General features: G+C 46.2%; 2 protein-coding genes across 2 annotated transcripts in view; one reads left to right on the top strand and one right to left on the bottom strand.

Moving 5' to 3' along the window:
- Positions 1-19,199, bottom strand: part of LOC119381402 (uncharacterized) — a 130,227-nt gene extending 111,028 nt beyond the window's left edge. Inside the window, exons 1-4 of the mRNA XM_049412988.1 lie at positions 19,080-19,199; positions 18,012-18,267; positions 11,384-11,522; positions 9,299-9,366 (exon numbers count right to left, since the gene is read on the bottom strand). Coding sequence (XP_049268945.1) covers positions 9,299-9,366; positions 11,384-11,522; positions 18,012-18,267; positions 19,080-19,199 — 583 coding nt within the window. The remainder of the gene's footprint in view (positions 1-9,298; positions 9,367-11,383; positions 11,523-18,011; positions 18,268-19,079) is intronic.
- A 939-nt stretch (positions 19,200-20,138) lies between these two features.
- The window catches only part of LOC119382059 (integrator complex subunit 8), a 14,317-nt gene continuing 11,218 nt past the window's right edge, over positions 20,139-23,237 (top strand). The window contains exon 1 of the mRNA XM_037649794.2: positions 20,139-20,181. Within this exon, the coding sequence (XP_037505722.1) occupies positions 20,139-20,181 (43 nt within the window). The remainder of the gene's footprint in view (positions 20,182-23,237) is intronic.

The raw sequence follows: 23,237 nt of genomic DNA, 5'->3' as shown, positions 1-23,237 counted from the left end.
AATGCGTAGTGGGTTTCTCGCAAGTGCATTTGTATTGGTTGCCAAGGAAGCCCATAAGCGCATGATCCACTTCCTCGGGGTCTCAGTAAAGTTCTTCGCCCCCCCTCCCCCTCGTCTCTCTCTCACGTCATGTATGTTATACAGCATGACGGGAGAGGGAAATAGCAAGCGGGAGTCTCCCAATGCAAATTACATATCCGGTGGGCCGTTTAAAGCTTCCAGTCCATTACAAAGGGCTGAGCCATAATTCTTCATCGTCATCAGTCGTCGCGTCAACGAAGTGCACATAATGCCTTAGAGACGTGTAGCTGGTGCATCGCTTCTCCGCAGAATGACGAATAATGGCTTAGTAGGTGCTTCCCAACTTCACAAAAATTGTGATTTATGGCGTAGTGGGTACCTTTCTGGTGACTTGTATTGTAGCCCCAAGAGAGCTCACAACGGGCTCTAGAAACGCCGCTCTTCCAGCTTTCGCTGTGACTGTGCTGCGGTTTCAGCGCAGGCCTGGCGTTTTTTGGTAGTAGAAGCACTCCATCACAATTACTGCAAGATTATTCAGTGATGTTTTCATTGCGGAGATCGTTGATGATGAAATCTATCAGTGTGTGTTTAATTACCCATTCCGAAAAATAGCTTCCCCATGTGCCACAGAGTTAGACGCCATATCTTGTAACTATACAGGCAACTTTAGGCCCCTGTAGTGCTGCGAAGATATGACAGATTTGGGCAAATTGTTCTAGTTTAATCAGTATTTCGAGTAAATTTTTTGTTTCGATGACAACTTTAATGCGACTTATAAATATGAGTTTTATAAAGTTGCTATTGTAGGATCTTGAGGCGAGGACGCACTGATTAAGATTTCTGACTATGGGGTAACGGTAGAACTAACGCCCGTTACTTTTTTTCGGTAACGGTAATGGTAGCGCGTTAGCTCTTTTTACGGGTAACGCAGGGCGGTAACGCGTTCCTTTTTCTTTAGCGTAACGAGTAACGTATTTAGTTACTTTTTTCCGGTAACGCATACAACACTGGTACTAATTAACAATGCCAACCGAATATTCGCGTATCTCCGTCGTAACTTCATAAAAGCACCTTTGTCCTTAAAATTGTACAAAATGTACAAAACACTTATTCACAAAACACTTATTCGCCCAAAATTAGAAGATGATGCCGCACTCTGAGATCCAAGCCATGCAACCTTCATTCATTCACTAGAAATGGTTCAGAATAATTCAACGCGTTTCATTCTTTCCAACTATAACAGAACAGCAAGCATGTCATCCATGAAATCAAGCCTCGGTCTATCACTTCTTGTATGTCGTCGTCAGATACTTCGTTTAAGCAGATTTCACGCAACATTTTATCATCCACAGCTACGTCACGAATTCATATTTCCACCTCAGCATGTTTCATCTCGCTTAGATCACGCACAAAATATACGCTTTCCCTTTTGCAGAACTGGCGCCTTTTTTCAGTCTTTTCTACCAAGGACATCATAAGAATGGAATCACCTTCCTCCCCATCTAACCTCTGTCACGAATCAGCAAGTGTTCAAGAATGCTTTAACTAATATTGTATAATTATAATTTTAGGGGCGAAGCTCCTTATAGCATCACCTGGTCGGTCGTTGCTCCGTCCGGCGTTCCCCCGCCGTCGCGTCTCCCGTATCATTCAATAGATGGCGCTGTCAGAAAGAGATGCATGCAAACTGCAGTTGGGTGACGATATACTAGATGGCGCTGTCCCATAGGGATTAGCAGCTTGGGTAGTGATCATAAACGCATAATATTACAAATGGGATATAAAACTGAAAATAAGAACATAGAATCAAGGTTTGGCAGCTCGTATCTAAATGACAAACAAATAACAAATATAGCCGCAAGAGTCGAGGAAAAAGTAGACGAACTACCAGGCAAAGACTGGAAGTATAGTGAGCTGCTACATGTAATCACGAAAGAAATGGAAATAGAGAAGAAAACTATTTGTTGGAAAGGAAAGAAAAAGCCAAAAAGTTGGTGGAACAAAGAAATCCGGGAAGCGATCGAGATGCGACGTCAGGCATCACGGGAGCACAGACAGGCAAAAAAGGAGAAGCGGCCACAGGACGAAGTTAACCAAATATGGGAAATATATTTAGAGCAAAAATCCATTGTGCAGAAATTAGTCGAGGCAAAAATTAAAGGTGAAAGTGAACGCTGGATGACAGAGATTCGCGAAAAGAAGAAGGCCGCGCCTAGGATATTTTGGAGCCACCTAAAGGCGCTGGGTAGGAAGTCTGTCACAATGCAACAACATATGGTAGATGAAGGAGGAAATAAATTCGAAGGATATGAAGCGCTAGGTTACATTCGAAAGATAACAGCCGATTCGTTTAAAAAGGTCCCCCAGGGGATTCCCCCGGTGAGTAAAAGTACGCAAAGGAGAGCAACCGACGAAGATGTAGTACTAGAGAATTTCAATTGGAAGAAGGCCGAAGGAAAAATTCCTAAGCGCACTACTCCGGGCTTAGATGGGGTTCCCGTCAGCCTCATTAACGAACTCGGACATAACACTAAAGAAGCACTGCTGAAAGCCGTAGAAAAGTGCTTACAGGAGAGGGAAATACCAGACAGTTGGCGAAAAAGTAGAATGAACTTAATCTATAAAGGCAAGGGAGAAAAAGATAACATTCGCTCGTATAGACCCCTAACAATTACATCGGTGCTATACAGGTTGGCGATGCAGGCAGTAAAATTAAAAATAGAAGCGTGGGTAGAACAAAATGATATTTTGGGAGAACTTCAGAATGGATTTCGAATCGACAGGCGGTTAGACGATAATCTGTTTGTTCTTACCCAGTGTATAGAATATCTAAAATAGAAAACAGGCCCTTATACGTAGCTTATCTAGATATCACCGGGGCGTATGACAACGTTAATCAGGAAATTTTGTGGGATATATTGAAGGAAGTGGGCATAGGTGACGACTGTGTACAGCTTTTGAGAGAAATATACCGAGAAAATACAGTTGTATAGAATGGGAAGGAATAAGTAGCAAGGACAGCGTTGAATTAGCAAGGGGCTGAGACAGGGATGTCCTTTGTCCCCGCTGTTATTCATGCTGTACATGGCGAGGATGGAAAAAGCGCTAGAAGGTAGCAACATTGGATTTAATTTGTCACACAAACAGGTCGGAGCGATGGTTGAGCAGAAGCTTCCAGGTCTATTTTATGCTGATGATATTGTCTTATTTGCGGACAGTCAAGATGATATACAGCGACTGGCAGATATATGCGGAAGGGAGTGTGAGGCTCTAGGACTAGGATTTAGTGCAACAAAGTGTGGATTGATGATATTCAATGATCACGGAGACCATACGGTCCTAATACAGGGCCAAAAAATACCGAGGGTAAGCGAGTACAAGTACCTCGGAGTATGGGTAAATGAGGGGGATAGATATATGGAGGTACAAGAGAAAGCATCGGTAGCAAAGGGAAAGAGGAATGCTGCAATTATGAAGCACAGAGCTTTATGGGGATACAATAGGTACGAGGTGCTTCGAGGGCTGTGGAAGGGTGTGATGGCTCCGGGGCTTACATTTGGGAACTCAGTGGTGTGCATGAAGTCAGAGGTGCAATCAGGAATGGATGTAAATCAAAGGACGGTGGGCCGCCTCGCCTTGGGCGCTCACGGGAAGACGACAAATGAGGCGGTGAAGGGTGATATGGGATGGACAGGCTTTGAAGTGAGGGAAGCGCAGAGCAAAATGAGATTCGAAGAGAGGCTGAGGAAAATGAAGAAGAGTAGATGGGCAGAGAAGGTTTTCAGGTATTTGTATAGAAAAAGCGTTGACACGCAGTGGAGAAAAAGAACTAGGAGGCTCACCAGTAAATATACGGCTGGCAGTGCGGGCGATATGACAACAAGGAGCATTAAGCGGAAGGTCAGAGAGGCGGAGAAGACTTATTGGATGACAGCGATGGAAAAGAAGCCGGCTCTGAGTAACTACCGAAAAGGAAAAACGAAATAAGGAGGGAAAGGTTTTATGATAATTCAAGGGGAAGCGCTTTACTGTTTGAAGCAAGGTCGGGCTGCCTGAGAACGCGTAGTTATAAAGCGAGATTCAGTAACGAAGAAGAACTATGTACATGCTGCGGGGGAACTAAGGAAACGATGGAACATGTACTGATTGAATGTGGCGATATTCACCCAGGTATACGTGTGGGCACGAGTCTACATGAAGCCTTGGGTTTTAGGGACAACAATGGAAAGCTGAACACGCCCGCGATAGAAATAAGTAAGAGACGGTTAGAGTATTGGTGGCAGAAAAGTAGAGATAAAGTACAAAAATAAATAATTGGGGGAAAAAAGGTTATTCTGCCTTAAGAGGCAGAGAGATGGACTGTGAATTTATATTTTTTGTTATAATAACATAGATTTAATCAATGTAGATAAGGCATTAGGACAACATGAAACAAGGAAGTTTTTTTTTTCTTTTTTTTATCCTTCGAGCCTGGTGGCAGACATGTCACCGCCCCGTTATAAAGGGGACGCTCATAGCATCCATCCATCCATCCGTGTGCAGAATGGCGGTTGGGTGAATGCACGCTAGATGGCGTTATAGGTGCCGCTGCTCTCAGATTGGCTGCTGCGCCCGTTATCTCTCATTCTCCTTGATCGTCGCCGTACGTGGAGGAGTGCGCTTGCCGGACCGTGCTGCTTGGCGGAGCATGGACGACGAGGAGCGCCGAGTGCGGAAGGCCGCTGCGTCTCGTGCTCGTCGGCAGGATCCCGAGTTGCGAGCTCGAGAGGCTGCCGCCAAGCGAGCGCAGCAGTAATCAAAGCGGCATATCGCTTTGATTACTGCTGGGCGAAACCACTGAACATTTCACAGTGTAACAATGATTGCTTCAGGAGCTTCGCCCAAGCTCTTCATCATTCACCCGCGGATATGCTGTAATTTTTATGTACTTTCTCTTTCTTATTTTTTATATTGTTTTCTTTGTAACCACTCCCCTCTCTAATGCCTCTGGCCCTGAGGGTATTTAAATAAATAAATAAATAAAATAAATAAATAAATAAATAAATAAATAAATAAATAAATACTCTACAATGCCCCCATCTCTGGCGATCCACCAAAAAAATTACACCATCTCCCGCTAAAGGGGACCATGAGGCGATGCGAAGCCGCAGCACTTGCACGATCGCGTTCCGTTGGCGTTCGCTGGGCATGCTACCGACTTCGCGTAGTGGAACGCGAAGAGGAACACTACGGGCGTCGTGTCTTCCCTCTAGCCTGGCCGTTAATTCTGACAGAGCGTGCGGGGAACGTCGACAGGCACGCGAGAGAGAGGCAGCGTAGGAGAGGAGAGAGAGGAGGGGACGCGCATGCGCTGACCCTCATCGCGGCGCTGCGCAGGAGAGAATTTCAGCATGTCGAGCCCGCATTTCAGAGGAGCCAACCGAGGCAAGCGCTGGACTGAACGTGCGCAGCGCTTTCCTATTTGGAGGAGAGGAGACTAGAGGAGAGTAGCGTATGCGCCGTGAGAGCAGAAGCGAGAACGCAGGAGAAGCGCAAGCAGATACTGGTAGAGAAGTGGAGAGAGTAACGCGCAGCTGTTGGAGAGAGGGAAGGAGGAGAGTCGCGCATGCGTAGTGTGAGTGCGGACATCAACGCTGCGTGCGGATTACCACGCCGCCTTACATACCCCCGAGCAAGAGATACTTCGCATCTAAAAATAACGCAGTCAACTATTTAGCAAAATGCCAGGTAAGCTGCAAAGTAAATTACTAGTTTACTCTGGCTTATTTAAAATTAAAGACAATCCAAAACGTTAAATTGTCTTTTTGGTTTTCGTTATTTCTCCCCACCTCACCTAGTCGCGCGTCGATGTCTGTGGCAATAGGTTTTCCACCGCTTTTCGTTCCAGGTTTCGCGACTGGGGTGTATGGGAGTGTATGCTCAGTCATCGGCTTGATTTGAGATCCCATTATTTATCTTGGAAAACCCAAACGATAGTCTGACCGCTTGCTCGTTAAGCAATTTCATTTATTCGATGTTCCAATTTTAGTCTAAATTACCAATTTCCCTTGACTTCGTAGGTCTTTACCTTAAGCAACCTGCCACCCGGTTCTTGGCCCATCCCCCTCTGTGGGTGAGCACGAGGACATCATTAGCACGATCATGGGCATACGAGCGCGAATTCTGTGTGCGCACAGCTACCTTGAGTTATACTGCAAAGCCTCCGTGCTTGATCCAGCTAGACTGCAAAGTTCTGATGCCTGTCCAAATAGATTTATTAGAATCTGCGCATTATAAAGTACTGCAAAAAAAGAAATTAACTTTTCATTTCATCCTTTAGCGATCCTTTAGCGAAAATCACACCACGGCCGCAATGGAGAGGCGCGCGGGAACGCTCGCGCGCCTCTCCAGTCCGGCGGTGATCACACTTCTCCTCTTGGAAACGCTCCGAATGGGACAGCGCCGTAGCAACGGCGCATTGCCAGAGCTAATCTTGGAGCCCATGGCCTTGATGCAGTATACTTCACCGATCCCAGACGGCGACACCGCCCTCCACCAGCTAAGGTCACCGTGAAAGGGAGAAGCTGGGAGTGATATAAGGCGCGTTTGTGAAGCAAAGTGCATGAGCGTCGGTAGTGCAGTTCGCAGTCTTTATATGGGGCTCGGATTGGGGAAGGTGCAGCCGAACCGATTTGTTCAGGCGGGTGAAGGACGGGGGTCTAAGTTTAGCGCACCTTTTTGTAATACAGTAAGTAAACAGATTTCTGTCCTTCTGTGATGTCAGTGATCCATTTAAGGTGGATTCCCATGAGCGGACGGAGAAGGATTTTTCGCAGCGGACGGCGCATAACATGACGCACGCGTCATGGAAACTCGCCGCCCTCGCCTAGTTCATTCTCCTCCGCTCGCGGTACGGATGGAAACACCTCGCCGCTATTTCGATCCGTCCGCTTGACGGTCGTCTGCCCTCGATCGAGCAGATTCAGCGTCAAATCTGTCAACATTGGTCGGATCGGCGTGGCTAGGAAGCACGCTGTCGGTTAAAGAAATGTCGCCCGCATCTTCCCACGGGGGGAACTCGAGCAAATGCGTCGCAGAGTGGTGGGGGTATCGCGTGAATGTTGCGTAATTGGGTTTCGCAGAAGCGTCGCGCTGCCCGAGTGATGGATCCGCTGCTCGACGTTCACGGCCGGTTGCTGCTTCTCGAGCACGACGTTCAGGATCCACAGCCAGGGGCGTAGCCAGAAATTTTTTTCGGGGGGGGGGTTCAACCATACTTTATGTATGTTCGTGCGTGCGTTTGTATGTGTGCGTGCCTATATACGCAAGCAAAATTGAAAATTTTCGGGGGGGGGGTTTGAACCCCCCCAACCCCCCCCTTGTCTACGCCCCTGTCCACAGCCCGTCGTTGCCGTTTCGCAGCTGCTTCTCGTTCCCCGAATGAAGGATCCGCAGGCCGTCGTTGCCGTCTCGCAGCAGCTTCTCGTGCACGAAGTTCCGGGTCCGCAGCTCGCTTCAAATGCTTGCGTTCAGCGTCGCATGCTCGTCTCTTCGCAGCCTAGTCTTCTGCGTTGCTTGCTGTTGTTGACGCCGACGACAGTGAGGGTGGGCTAACGTTGCCTTCAACGAGTGGCGGGACGTTGATTGAAGGTACTGTTGCTTCCATCGCATCTACTCGAGTCAAGCAAAGCGTCAAGTCAAGCGAAAGCCAAGTAAAGACACCCTTGACTGAATTCCAAACGCGCGCTCCGCCGTTTATATACACACCGTCCGCGTTCGATCGAGAGGAGGGAGGGACGGAGAGGAGAAAGGGAGGGAGAGGAGAGGCCTGCTGCCGGCACGAGACGAGCCGAGCAAACGAGGGAGGGAGAGGAGAGGCTTGCTGCCGGCACGAGACGAGCCGAGCATGCGCAGTGGGGGTGTGGACGGCGGCCGACGCCGCAGGTGCGACTAAGAAATGCTCCGCATTTAAAAAAAGACCGCGTGTTTTTGTTTTGCGGCAACGACCGAATCTGCTTTTGTTGTGAGACGGTGGAAGAGGTGAGGTTTTTCAGGTTCTTATTCACAGCGCGTGGCCTGCGTGATGAGTGCGGTGAGGAAAACTCTGGGTGACGAGGCGACCGTCACTTTTCTGTCCCTCGTCTAGGGTTTCTCAGCGCTTTGGAACATCGAACACCCGGACTAGGCAAACGCGCAGCTGCGCAGCAGGCTGTGGCAGGAAATCGCAGGTGAAATGGCACAGCGCAATCCAGAGTCAGCGATTTACTCAGTCGGTACGTAATGTTTGCTTCAAGTTTTTTTTTTTTTGGGGGGGGGGGAGGTGATAACGTACTGCAAAAGCACAAAAGAGATACAGAGGCGGGGTAAAATAAGCTCGTACCCACCTCTTCTGTGTTTTGCGTAGTTCAGCGTGAAACAACTAGACTACAAGAAACATTTTCTGTATTTTTCGGAGTGTTCTTCAAAATTTGAGACGTTATCTTTGCTCTTACTGCTTGACCATGTGCAGAATTCCTGAAAATTATGTTCGCGAACAGGCGTCGCACCTTCAGGAGTGAGCGAAAAAAAAAAGACAATGAAAAGCGGCCAAGACGCAGAGGACGCGTACGCCGGGATGTGGCGATTCTACTCCTGCCTCACATTTCTTGAAGCAGTAAAAAGTGACCAGGGCGGGCTGGTCAGCGAGGAGTACGCAGAAAGGCAAAGCGTGAGCTGTAATTTCTCGCCAGCTACATTAGTTCAGCTGTGCTCGATTTAGTGACGTGCTTTTAATCGCAAAAATGTTCCAACGGCGGGGTGAGTTCATGATTCTAAAATATTTACTCCGACTTAACGCAACAAAAATATCACAAAATTACATAGACGTTTCGCCACCTATGCGGGTGATATCCTCAGCATACACTGGCACCAACTGAGCGGAGGTTGCCCAGTCCACTGTTAGTCATATATGTCCCTGTAAATGTCCGGTAGGAGGCCGCCGTTGTTGTTGCAAGCCGATTGGTCGCAACGGTTGGTGCCAGTGTATACTGAGGATGCCACCCGCATAGGTGGCGAGACGTCTTTGTAATTTTGTTATATGTTTGTTGCGTTAAATCAGAGTAAATATTTTATAATTGTGCTTTTAATCATTATATTCGGAGAAATTTTTGCCGCTTGACTGTTAATACTTGTGCGAAGGTATATTGCCTGCGCAATGCCCCTTTTCTCGACATAAAGTAAAATCCAGCTGAAGTAAAACACAACCGCGAAGAGCGCCTGCCATTTGCCTTTCTGAATTGTTGATGCGTTGAATACTCACCGGCAAAATTCGGAATGGCCTCGCTACTTCCACGAATGTAGTCCCTTTTGATCCTTTTGCGGTTAAAACTGCAAGTGTATCAACGCTAGCATGACAGAAAAAACCTTTTCCTTTTTACGTCGATAAATTTCATTTTCTTATATAAGACTATATACCACGGCAACCCTAAAAAACTGGTAAAACATGTTTTGCATTTCTTAATTGCTGTGATGCAGCCGTCTGGCGTGGTCAGCGACACCGTTGCCACAGAGGAGCACCAAGCTCTCGAATCTACAGCAGCACCTGATGAACAGCCACATGTTTCCGCTCAAGATGAAGGGAGTGCTGCTTATGGAAAAAAAAAAAAACGAAACGCGGACCTGATGTCACAGCGCACAGCAGCACTGCAAAAAGTGGCCGATGCACTGTCAAAAGACGAATCGGACGACTCAGCAGCTCTCTTTGGAAAGCTCGTTGCTACATACCTTCGCCAGTTGAGCTTCAGTGCTTGCCTAAGGTGTCAAAAAAGGTGTCATCGACGCAATATTACCGTATCTTGACGAGACGCAAAACTGAGAAGAAAGTGCAATGCCGTTGAACATTTATTTTATTTGTCATGCTTAATTATGCTTAAGAAAGAGTCACTTAGCGTAGTTTTTTTCGCTCATTTGTACCAAAAATGGTCCATCTTTGTTGCTATTTGCAAAGCATAAAAGACCAGGAAAATAACACAAGTAGCATACAAGTAAATTACATACAGTAAATAACGTACGAGTCATCTGTAAAGTCAACATTCAGCCTTCAAAAAACATAACACTCGTAAAAAGTTGAATAATATCAGTGCGTGCTGGGCGATAAAGACATTTTACTTGACAGGCACTTTTTTACATCAGCTTGGCATAGACGAAGGCCAAAATTACACAAAGTTTCACTGGTGATGAGTGCTGTGCCTTGACACATTCACATATGCCGCGTCATTCTGTCATGGCACTGCGGCTGATCCAGTGAAAAAGTCACACATATCTTCACGAATCGAGCATGCTGTTGCCCTGAGCCGGCCGCGGTATGATCGAACCGTGAAGAAAGTACTTTGCTGCTCCACTGGAGTGTCCGCTGGTGGTGGAAGTTCAGTCGCCAAGAAGTTGGGCAAAACACAAGCTGCTGCAACATACTTCTTCGCTCTTGTTAGCGTCGCTGCCATGGTGGTGTGTAGGCACGTAAACCGATTGGCGAGAATTCAAACGCATTTTCAACTACTCCACCAGCTCTTGATAGCCTGCAGAGAAACAAAAGACAGATCAAATGCATATTGTGTAATTTACGCAAAGCGAAAGATGTGTAAACCGGTCGAATAGAAATAACAAGTTTAATGTGATGCAATGTTCACTTAGGTAGCATAGTGATAATAGTATCATGCAGTGTGTACGTCCTACGTCGTAATGCAAAACGCACTTCATGCGGGTACTAGACGCGACGCTTCAGTGCAGGAATGTCAAGTGGACGAAAATGTTGTATGAAGTTGGAACATGGAATAACAGTGGAGTGTTTGCAGTGACGTGGCTGAAACATCTGTAAATACATGAAAAATCCTAACTCACCTAGGGGCATGAAGCCATTGTTGGTTCGGCAAATACATTCGAACAGCAACACACATGTGTAGTTATGAAGCTGTTCAGGGACTGCTGCTCACCTGTAGTTGAAGATGAGCTGCCTTGGGGTCAAGGTATCACCTCCAAAAGGCTTCATCAAATTTTCCCCCAAAGGAAAATTCTCATTTCCCCCAATAACTGGCGGCATGTGGAGCTCCGGCGTTATTGCCACTTTCACAGCTTTTGGCAGCCCCGCTTTCTCTTTATCAATTGCTATTTGCAGAGGAGTTGACCGCCATATTCCACCATCACCTTTTGAACCAGGGGCATTCCCAAATACCTAGACCTATAGTTTGCACCGACGAGCACAAATAGCACTATACTGAATATTTTCTTGCAGTTGAAATACAAAGTTCCTGATTTTTTTGGCTTGATGGTGCACACATATTTTCCGTCGATCACACGTACACAATTTGCGAACTGCCACTTTGCTTTGAAGTCTTGCATGACCGCAAACCAATCTTCACAAACCTTGGGAGACTTCAAGAACTCGTCTTTCAGCTCCAGGTAGATGACCACACATGTCTCTTCTATGAGCTGGTTGACAGTTGAGTGTTCCACCCTGAACTGCCGGCTTAAGGAGTGGTGTCTTTCTCCTATCAAAGAAAGAAAGAAAAATGGCTATGTTAAAAAGTTAAGCAATACCAGAACTCTGCATCTAAGAAAATGTGTAGATCTGATATGCTCACTGTAACTTGTGTTAAGCGAATCTTTCATGAAGTAGCTATTTTAATGCCATAAAACTAATAATAACTACTGGGGTTTTACGTACCAACGCCATATGTGGTTGTCAGGTACGCCGTAGTTGAGGGCTCTGGGACTTTTGTCCACTTGGGGCTCTTTAACGTGCATCGAAAAACGCACAGTACACGGGCCTCTATCCTTTTTACCTCCAAGCGCCATAAAACTGCATACAATTCATGCAGTCTTATTTATCACCGTATTTAAGCAAATTTGTACAAAGTTTATTTGGGAACCGGTCAAAACATTTCAGTGTTATAATGCTTATACGCACAAAGTTCATTATATAAGCTGAAATACACACAGTAGTCCAGTGCGAGACGTTAAGGCAGTCATAACACGAAGGTTCATATGTGTTTGTCATAGTATGCGGATCGAAGTAAGACGTTAAAGACGAATTCATTTGTTTCTTCTTGTTTTTTTCGTGCCCTTCCTGCGTTCATGGCCAATGGATACTGGCACACGCGCACATCACAGGCGACGTGAAGCCCGTACTTCACAAGACAGCACCTGAAGTTGTACAAGGAAGACGGTGAAGAAGGTAGCGCTTACCTGTTGCGAGGAAGCGAAGAGCAATTTGGAGACTTGTCTTCGTTGGCACGGAATACCTCATTATAGTGTCTTGCCGCTCGATTCTACGTTTAACGTGCACCGAAAGTTCGAAAAACTGCGTGCTGCTGCGTTTGTATTCCTCTGCATCGCACTCGATTAGCTCTTCATAAAGTAAACTTTCAGCACCAAGCGTCTCTTTGGAGATCCATGGCTTCATCCATCAGAGTCGTTTCATTTTTTCAAAGTGCACATCGTCGTCTTCACTCACTTCAGGTAGAACAGTCAAGGCGCACAAACGTCGTTTCGAGCAGTCATCCACCGTGGAGTGCTCTCTTCTACCCTGCACTCTAGCACTGAGACAAGCGTCGCGTAAGTGTTGGAGTCGTGAGTATGCACGCGGATTCCGCGAGCCGCCTGTGTGGATGCGACGTCTCCGTGGCTGCGCCGGATCCAACTGATCACGTGTCTGTTCGGTCCGCGGAGAAGCGGGATTTTGCCCTCCCGTGTGGATCCACTTTTAGCGAACTTCTGCGACTCTTTCAGCGTATCTATCTATCTATCTATCTATCTATCTATCTATCTATCTATCTATCTATCTATCTATCTATCTATCTATCTATCTATCTATCTATCTATCTATCTATCTATCTATCTATCTATCTATCTCTATTTGGCCACCTACGACTTTGTGCTCTCCTGGCCGTTTCGTTATCGGGATGTATACCAGAATTTGTATGGCATAACATGACTCTATGATGAACATAAGTGACAGGCCATAACATGAAAATCATGATGTGTTTGTCATGATCGGCATGATTTACATACCATGGTCTTGGTGCTCTTGCGGCTGTTTCGGTACCTTGATATTGTCAAGTGGTAGTCACGTAGACGAAGACAGCAGTCAGCACGTCCGAGATGAAACTGTTTATTTGGCCGAACTTGTGGCCGGGAAACTGAAATTCACAGTACAGCAATACGCTGATAGCGGCGAACAGAGCGTCGACCGTCGATCAACTAACAAGCGGTGAAGCGCGTCGGCAATTAAACATGTGCCGTCGAATATTCCAGCGTTATCGCTGGCTATCGTGCAATTTCTAGAATGAGCTCGAGTGTGCGCGTCTTGCGCGCAATCTTAACAAAACGATCTACAATGATCGTGAAGGTTCTCGAACAATGAGGCGCTGTTCGCGCTGAGCGTTGCTGGCAGTCTTTGTGGCCGAAAACCGAATATAGCAAAAGTGATAAAGAAACGCACGTGGCAATATATACCAAAATTGGTATGGCATGCCAAGAGTGTATGACGAACATTAGTGACAGGTCCTAACGCGCAAATCATGAAACGCATGTCGTGTACGGCATGATATACATGGCAGGGTCTCGGGGCGCTCGTGGCTGTTTAATTAAAAGGATATATATCGAAATTGGTATGGCAAAATATTTCGGTATGTCGAACATAAAGGACCGGTGGTAACGAGAAAATCATGACATGGATCTCTTGTAGGGCATGAGGAGGAAGGAAGGAAGAAAGAAAGAAAGAAAGAAGGAAAGAAAGAAAGAAAGAAAGAAAGAAGAAAGGAAAGAAAGAAAGAAAGAAAGAAGAAAGAAAGGAAAGAAAGAGAAAGAAAGAAAGAAAGAAGGAAGAAAGAAGGAACGAAAGAAGAAGAGAAGGAATAAAGAAAGAAGAAAGAAAGAAGGAAGAAAAAGAAGGAAAAGAAAGAAAGAAAGAAGGAGAAGAGAAGAGAAAGGAAGAAGAAGAAAGGAAAGAAAGAAAGAAAGGAAGGAAAGAAAGAAGGAAAAGAAAGAAAGAAAGAAAAGAAAGGAAGAAAGAAGGAAAGAAAAGAAGAAAGAAAGGAAGAAAGAAAGAAGAAAGGAAGAAAGAAGAAGAAAGAGAAGGAAGAAAGAAGAAAGAAAGAAAGGAAGAAAGGAAGAAAGAAGGAAAGAAAGAAGAAGGAAGAAAGAAGAAAGAAAGAAAGAAGGAAGGAAGAAAGAAAGAAGGAAGAAGAAAGAAAGAAAGAAGGAAAGGAAGAAAAGAAAGAAATGAGAAGGAAAGAAAGAAAGAAGGAAGAAAGAAAGAAGAAAGAAAGAAAGAAGGAAAGAAAGAAATGAAGGAAAAGAAAGAAGGAAGAAGAAAGAAAAAGGAAAGAAGAAAGAAAGAAAGAAAGAAAGAAAGGAAGGAAGAAAGAAAGAAGAAAGAAAGAAGGAAAAGGAAGGAAGGAAGAAAGAAAGAGGAAAGGAAAGAAGAAAGAAAGAAGAAAGAAAGAAAGAAAAGAAAGAAAGAAAGAAGAAAGAAAGAAAAAGAAAGAATGAAAGAAAGAAGAAAGAAGGAAAGAAAGAAGAAAAGAAAGAAAAAGAAGGAAGAAAGAAAGAAGAAAGAAAAGAAAGAAAGAAAGAAAGAAAGAAGAAGAAAGAAAGAAAAGAAAGAAAAGAAAGAAAGAAGGAAAGAAAGAAAGAAAGAAAGAAAGAAAAAGAAAGAAGAAGGAAAAGAAAGAAGGAAAGAAAGAAAGAAAGAAAGAAAAGAAGAAGAAAGAAAGAAAGAAAGAAGAAAGAAAAAGAAAGAAAGAAAGAAAGAAAGGAAGAAAGAAAGGAAGAAAGAAAGAAAGAAAGAAAGAAAGAAGAAAGAAGAAGAAAGAAAGAAAGAAAAGAAGAAGGAAAAGAAGAAAGAAAGAAAGAAGGAAAGAAAGAAAGAAAGGAAGAAAGAAAGGAAGGAAGAAAGAAGAAAGAAAGAAAGGAAGGATAAAGAAAGAAAGAAAGAAAGAAGAAAGAAAGAAAGAAAGGAAGAAAGAAAGAAAGAAAGAAAGAAAGAAAGAAAGAAAAGAAAGCAGCAGGTCTGGCACGCCCACGCCAAACATCGATTGCCCCCATTTCCCCGATAGGGGAAGGGCTCCTGGATTAGAGCACTGCACGGGCTGGATTTTACGGCCCGGGCCCGGCCCGGGCCCGCTTTATGAAGCCCGAGCCCAGCCCGGGCCCGTGGTTCCCAGCCCGAGCCCGGCCCGGGCCCGGGCGCACTTGACCGTACCCAGCCCGAGCCCGGCCCAGGCCCCTTCGTTCCAAGCCCGGGCCCGGCCCGGGCCCGGGCGTTCATTACTAAACTAATCCAGGGCGAGCTTGTTCATGACCAGGCCCGACCCGGGCCCGCTAGAGGATATTAGCAGTTGATGATGATTATTAATGATGCCGTGCGCTTTGTAGCGGGCGATCGGACGGAAAATCCGGTGTGTACATGCATCGAAATGTTGCTTTGCCCACGGTGGTAGCTCAGCGGTTAAGCTGTTTCGCTGTTAAGTCCTAGGACGCGGGTGCGATTCCCGCGGCCACGGCGGCCGCAATTTGATGGGGGCGAAATGCAAGAACACCCGTGTATATACTTATCATTAGGTGCAAGTTAGAGAACTCGAGGTGGTCGAAATTGATCCGGTGCCACAACGGCGTGCCTCTTAATCATATCGTGGTTTTGGCACGTAATACCAAGGAATATAAATGAAATGTACCGTATGCGTCAACCTCGAATAAAAGACCGAAATTTTGATTCCTTTGATGGGAACAACCGTGATCTAAGTCTGGTGTAGCAGACGAAACGTTAATGAAAATATACAGTGCCAATCTATATCTATACTGGTGAAAAAAATAGTACTTGAACTGTATTTCTATTTTTATTGCTAAGCTTTACTTCGAGCCAGCTCTTTGCACGTGTCACTTCAGCTTGGCACAGTATACCTTAGACCATGCAATGCATAACGTTCGCGTGTGCTCGAAGGCCCGAATTACGCCTTTTAAGGAGCGGGTCCGAGTCCGGCCCGGCCCGCAGCCTCAAGCCCGGGCCCGGCCCAGGCCCGCGGCTTCAAGCCCGGGCCCGGCCCGGGCCCGCACTTTCAAGCCCGAGCCCAGCCCGGGCCCGCCGGAAAACGCTTCGGACGGCCCGGCCCGGCCCGCGGGCCGGGCCGGGCCCGGGCTTTCGGGCCGGCCCGGGCCCGTGCAGTGCTCTATCCTGGATCTCCTGCTTTCCTTCCATCACATTGCGCAATGCTCCCTCCATGCCGGGAATTGTACCACCAGCCACGTGATTAGCAGCGCAACACTTCATTTGCTGCGGGCAACAACGCCGGTCATGCGTTCATATTAGGGCAACAATGAAATGTGGCAACGTGCAGTGACAAATGACCTTGATAAAAGATCACATATATCAAGTGCACGTGATATATCAAGATCAGACATATCAAGAACAGCTGATCGCTGACAATTACATGATCGAGAAATCATCAATTATTCGAGAACGGCGCATGCATATACGCATGTGACCGGCGCGCATTCGTCGGCCGCATTCCTGTACGCTCACATGTGCCGGGTTTTCACCTATTGTGCCGCCACTGAAATATGTCCGCTATAAAAGTTTCTCTTAGAGGGCCCTTCACCACCCCGAGTTCAAGGGTGAGGGAGGCGTTTCTTTCTCGCCTTCACTACCCTTCCTGTATGCGATATCTCCCCGTCGCCACTTATTTCTTAAAAGCACGTACACAATGGCAGCACTAAGCGTGAAGCCTATCAGGATTTAGCGCGTGGGGGCAGTGGCGTAGCCAGGGGATGGCACACCGGGCCCGTGCGTCCCCCTCCCCCCCAATTTTTTTCCGCATGAGATGCAGAGCACAAAATGACACTCGACCATACTTATCTGCCCGGACCCAATGTCGCATCAAGGAGGTACCCCTCCCCCCTCTCGAAAAAAATTTCTGCCTACGCCACTGCTTGTCGGCTACACGCTGTTGTCTCCGCTTGCGCAGTCGAAAACACTAAAATGAAGTGAAATCAGTTGATCGCGCACAACAGTCATGCGAGGAGACCAGGAAGAACGGGTGGGCGGCTGCATGGCAAAGCAGTGTAGGAGAAAAGTTACAACTGATATTTCGCGGATATGGACCAATCTAGAGTATGTACCGTAACGACGCCACGTGAATCGCTGTTCTTGCGCCACGAAGAGCGCCAGAAAGACGGGAAACACTAGGAGCAGTGTTGTACACGTTCCTCTAAAACAGGAACGAAAGCTCGTTCCTCGTTCCTTCCCAATTTTGAAACGAGTTCCCGTTACAAGTTCCCTTAACGCGAAAGGAACGCGTTCCAGTTACAATTCGAAAATTGGAACGTTTCGTTACATTAACGTTACATTTTACTTTTTTTATCAAATATAGTTTCGGACAATCCAGGGGTGCAGTAAAGCTAGCAATTTAATATTACATCGAATTGTGCATACTATGCGAATTCGAACATCGGCATAATATCTGAAGATGAAAATGCGCTCCAAGACGAATATTTTTGATGTAGCACCGCATAAACTTCCGACATGTCTAACTGCAGCTTTGGCGCTCGTCTATTACAAGTGCAACGCGCATGAAAGTTTCCACATCAATCTTCAAATGCTGAATCAATTTGAAGCAGCCTTCAAATTCTGAAGTGCAAATAGAAAGTAACTCACAAGCATCAATATAAAATAATTTATTGCACTAGAAATTACATCGAAATAAACAATACACTGGCATTTAATGAACGTTGTACGGTATGAGCGCGAAAAGAAAGATCGAGAATACATATTTGAACTTAAAAAAGTTTCTTGTTGGAACTCAGGAGCAGTTGAATTTCGATGTTGTTGTCCGACAGACGGACCCGTTTTTTCGTAAGCACTTCGTTGGCAATGTTGAATAGGCGTTCGACTGAAGCGCTTGAGGGTACTGGCGTGTTGTATTTGAGGAAAAGTTCCTTCAGTCCCTCAAAGTTTTTCATTTGAGACAGCGGGTAGTCACCTGGTACCAGCAGGTACCTCGACAGCTCATCCTGTGTCTCGGCTGGGAGGGTTTGGAGCCCGAACGAGAAGAAATCTTCAGGCGCCGACGAGGCGGCGACATCTGCCCTGGCTGGTTGGGTCACTGCAGCCAGTTCTGTTCTTACGTTCATGGTCGCCTGGTCTCGCATAGAACTGTCGGGAATCCATGACAGCTTAAACTTTGGTATTAAGCAGCTGGCGATAACCAGCTCGCGCTTCCTCTGAGGTGTCCAAACCTGCAATCCCGAACAAATTATTAGAAAACGAACCTATTCAAACTCTGATGCAGACATCGCTTACCTCTTCTCAATCCCGTCGAGAACAGCACTAGCTAGAGGGCCACAATATGACAGTCCCTTCATAGCCTCGTATTTAATTCGTTTCTCCAGGACGGCCAGGGTTGAAGCAGGTAACCGATGAACATGTGTTCCTGTCGCTGCAGTACGTCCAGCGCACAAGAGAGTGGCTTCATCACCTGTGAATGATATCAAATTTTGCACTTTTTTAATTCATAATGAGAAAATGAGGCACTCTAAACTGATTTGAACGTCGATGAGAGGAACGCATATAATTTATAACCAACCACCTGCGGGAGCTTAAACCTCGTTGGTGTCGCATTTTCTTTTTTTTTTGAGTAGGTGTTACTGCAAACAAGAGGAAAAGTCAGCTTATAAAAACAAAGTTTACGCCAATTTTCTTCAATTCAGCTTAACTCCTAAGCACATATCCATTGCTGGGAAGACAATCTTCCAAGGGCAATATAACCCATTTTGTATAAAGATATGAAGGCTTTTTGTTGCCCCGATGCGCGCGCGTGTCAAACCGGGGCTAAACGCACAGCTGGCGCTGAAGCCATCACACCAGGCACATAGGCAAGGAGAGGCCAGACCCCCCCCCCCCCCTTCCGAAAAAAAATTCTGGCCTGCATCACACCTGCACCGAATAGCGTAACTAGGTTTTTTTTGGAAACATTGGCGTGCTTGTAGCTCACAGCTTTATACCTCACCGATTATCAGCATACATTCACCAATAGGAGATGGGCACTTACACTGCAGTACTCTTCCATAAATTTGTATTCCGCAGGCCGGTGTAGGACCGGCAGTTTCAAGATGCAGAACAGTCGCTCGATGTCCTTCCCTTCGTTGTGCAGCTTAAGCAGATGCTCCATGGCGTCATGAAGTGAATTCCACCTCGTTGGTACTGGGCCGTCTCAGGTAGACCTCCACAGTGACTCTTGATTAAGTCAGCTGAGATGTTCGATTGACCCTGCTTGCTCCACAGTGCCGAACACTTCTTAAAAACAGATTTCGCGACTCTCGAATATTGTGCGTCAAGTTCAGCTGCAGCAGAATCCGAGGTTGCGACCAAGTTCAGCGTGTGAGCTGCGCATCTAATGTGCGGCGGAAGCACACATTCAGACCCGTCCGGTGTATTCAAAATGCCTGTCAGGGTCCGCTGGTCGCATTTCACTTTCATCGTCTGTTTCGTTTGTCTCACTTTCGCCAAACACCCTGAAGGGCAGAAAAAAAAAAGAAACATTAATTATGCAACCAGCACTAGAAGTGGCTAAACGTTTCCGTTATCATTATTTAGTTTTGGAGATTTACCTGAACGCTTTAACGAAGTTTGATCCATTGTCGGTTACCACGGAGGTTACCTTACCCTGGATCCCGTATTCTGCAAATACCGAAGACAGCACTTCTGCCAGCTTATCATACGTTGCGTGGACCGTGACACGTCTGAACGCCAGCGCGGCAGTTTCCTCTCGAGAGTGCTAGGATCCAACCACAAGGCAACAATGCCAATGAGCTCCTGCAAAAATTAGTAAACAATAAATATAGACACCGGGCAATATGCCAAACAGTATAACACCGGGCAGTATAATGCTCAAGTGAAGAACCGCTGCGGTATAAGACACACCTGTGAAAGCTCGACCAAAGGTCCGCTGAGACAGCGACGTGGTCACGTTGATAAATTCCAATGACAGTTTCTGCTTCATGTCTTCAAAACAGGCGTCAAGGCGGTCGGTCAGCATTCGTCGAGTGAGTGTTTTTTCGGCCTGGAGCGAGGTGTTTCCACGAGATCCTTGAAGGCTTTTTCTTCGACAATGGAGAAGGAGTGCAGGGCCTTCCACACAAATGTCGTGACAAGTTTGTCGAGCGTGTGTTGAGAGACAGCTTGCTTGCTGAATATACTATTCAAGCGCAATTGCTTCTGGCGTTCTTCAGCTGATGGTGCCTCTTCAGAGAGGCGTTTACGGCCCCCCCTTTTCATTAGGTTCTCGAATTCTTGAAGCTTGTGCAGATGTGCTCTCTAAAAAAAAGATATAAATTATACTACAAGTGTCGGACTTTGCTTCAATAATTCCTTAACAATAATAACACATTAGTTAGGACGACCTATATTTAAACACAAAAAGGAATAACCTGCTCAACCTGACAACAAACGTAAACCAGACGCACACACAAGCGCAGTGTGTGTGTGTGTGGTTTTTACGTGTGTGTCAGGTTGAGCAGGTTATTTCTTTTTGTGTTAAGATGCACCAACTTGCCCAACAATAAGTACGTCTGACCTATATTTGCTTGTTCTCGCCACCACCTAATTGAAGGTTTGTGCGAGATTTAAAAATGTGCGGGTCTAATCGTTGGCACACCATAAACTTTCTATGCGAAAGATAAGGCTTGAAACATTTTTATAGCAGATGACGTGTTAACGTGCGGACATTTTGAGACTCTCTCGCTTTTCCCTCTTACTTTCTTTAGCCACTTTTATCACGTTTTTCAGTCATTATGTTCACATACGACAGGCCATTTGCACTTCAGTGTTTTTTTTTCTACTCGTACTGCTATTTCTGTGAAGTCCGTAGACGCGTGGGCTTTAACAGCACACATCATTTGGCGAAGGACGGCTAAAATAAGTGCAGAAAACCACTAACAACATGTTATCAAAGCTATGCAACATAATCATAATATCTGGGGTTTTACGTCCCAAAACCAGATCTGATTATAAGAGACGGCGTAGTGGAGGGCTCCGGTAATTTCGACCATCTGGTGTTCTTTAAGGTACGCTGACATTACACAATACACGGCCTCTAGCATTTCGGCCCCATCGAAATGCTACCCCCGCCACCGCCGGGATCGAACCCGCGAAAAACACTGCAACATGAAAAGAGCCAACCCCCGCATAAACCGTACACGCGTGCGTTTACTGAGCGTACGTTTAATTCATTGGAGATCAAAACCTGGCAGCACACAATATTTAACGTGAATGACAAAGTAACGTTGACTGACCGACACTTAGAAATGCAGGACTCCTTCGTTATGTGAATATGAATGAACAAAAGTAATCCTTACCTTCACGTGCTTCTTCAAGTTTGCCGCCGATGTCTTGGATGCGCCAATCGTCTTGTTCGATTGGAGCACAAGTCAAACATTGTATGCGATGTTTCCATTTCCTTTGTCTTCTACGGTTTAAACATCGTGATAGCCATGGCCAGGACACTCTACATCGACACTCATTGCAACAGAATCCAGATGCCGAAGAAGATAATAATGGGGTTGATTACTCTCTAATGTCAAATCAGAAGTTATTCGGTTTAAGGCAAGTTAAGTCTAATTTATATTACAACACATGGTACAGGCTTACATCTGAACCGGCTTACCCACTAGGTGGGAACACCGGGGCCGTTTGTATTGCACCAGTGCCTCCGCCTTAATACCACTGCCGACCAATCGTCGCTGGTTTGCCCCTTTGACTGGTGTTGTGCCACATCTCCTGCCCTCGTGCAACCTTTGTTCCCACGGGCAGGCAGATCAGGGTCAGTCGTCAGAATTTCGGCGAACCCTTGTTTCCCGAACAGGTCCTCCTTCAACCGTGCCGTGACAGCTCACGACGAGCAGTCCTCATTTCTTATCATTTTCCGAAACGCTTGTCTTCCTGTTCCGAGAAGCCCAGCCGTAGGTTCGGTTTCACGGAGCGCCGCCGAGTGAGATGAGACCCAGAACCGCGTTCACCTGAACACGGCGCAGACAACTCTTTTCAGCGAAGTCCAAGATCAAGAAGGGAGCCGACGGATGGATACACGTTATAGATTTCAAAACAGGAGAAAGTGCCTCAGATCAGGCTGGCCGACGTTTCGATAGCGGACCTATCTTTGTCAAAGGCGCCTTGTCATCCCTGGCATGTTAGTTTTATGGGGTTAGTGATGACGTCATGTCAGCGGCGGCGCGTCTGTTGCTGTTGGTAATTGATGCCTGGAAAGAGAGAAACCGAAAGCAGAGGAGGGTAAAGCCCCTTGCCACATTTCAAGAGAGTTTGCAAACACGTTCGGGTCTGCCATGTCAGAGTTAAAGGTAGCTGCAAAGAAAGACAAAAAAAGGAAAAAAAAACGGGGGGGGGGCGGGTACAACCAAGCGAGAGGGCGCCAGTGCAGCCATCACAAAGAGCTGCAGAAGGTGGTGAGGATGGGAACTACAGGCGGGGAGAAATACCGGGCGGCTTGCGTTTAAATGTCCGCCAAGGAGCTGCAGAAGGTGGTGGGGAAGGCAGCTACAGACGACAAAAAAAAAAAAAAAAGAGGAAGGTACTCGGGCGGCGTACGTTTAAAATGCCGCCTGCCTACTTTAAGTGATATTGAAAGGGTTGCCTGAAAAGCAAGCTCCTGCTTAATGGGTGAAGTAATTGGCTGGCATATGCATCCAGTGTCGTCGGTGGCTTCCAAAAATTGGGCGCCCGTCAACTAAGAGGGGAAAAAAAGGAGAAAAAAAAAAAAGGTTGAAAGGAACGCGGGGGGCGGCCGGGGGGGAACAATCGGAATAAGACTCGTAGAACTTCCTGAGAAAGCGAGGGCTGTGACAATGCTGGCCAGAAGCGGCCTTTGGAGCGCGGAAAGGGGGAAGGAAACCGTGGTTCGGATTCACTAGAAATGAAAACATCTTAAGAGAATAATATCTACACGTATGTGCACGTTTATACATGCAAGGTTAAGAGATATTAAAAAAGAATATTGATAGTGTATTATGGGAGCTGTCGGGATTTTATTTTGCGAATAGGTTAAGGTTTTTGAAAGCTGAGCGTACTTCATGTCGCTTAATATTATAGGATCATGGCTTGTAAAGCTTACCGAGCTGAATTTATTTTGAGGGAGGATTGAAAGTACCGGGGCCGTACGATTCCAAATTTCCTTCACGTGGTGACCGGATTTGTT

This window comes from Rhipicephalus sanguineus, chromosome 2, assembly GCF_013339695.2.
Source record: "Rhipicephalus sanguineus isolate Rsan-2018 chromosome 2, BIME_Rsan_1.4, whole genome shotgun sequence".
Taxonomy (NCBI): domain Eukaryota; kingdom Metazoa; phylum Arthropoda; class Arachnida; order Ixodida; family Ixodidae; genus Rhipicephalus; species Rhipicephalus sanguineus.
The sequence above is the reverse complement of the archived record's forward strand: the minus strand, read 5'-3'. Positions and strand labels throughout refer to the sequence as shown.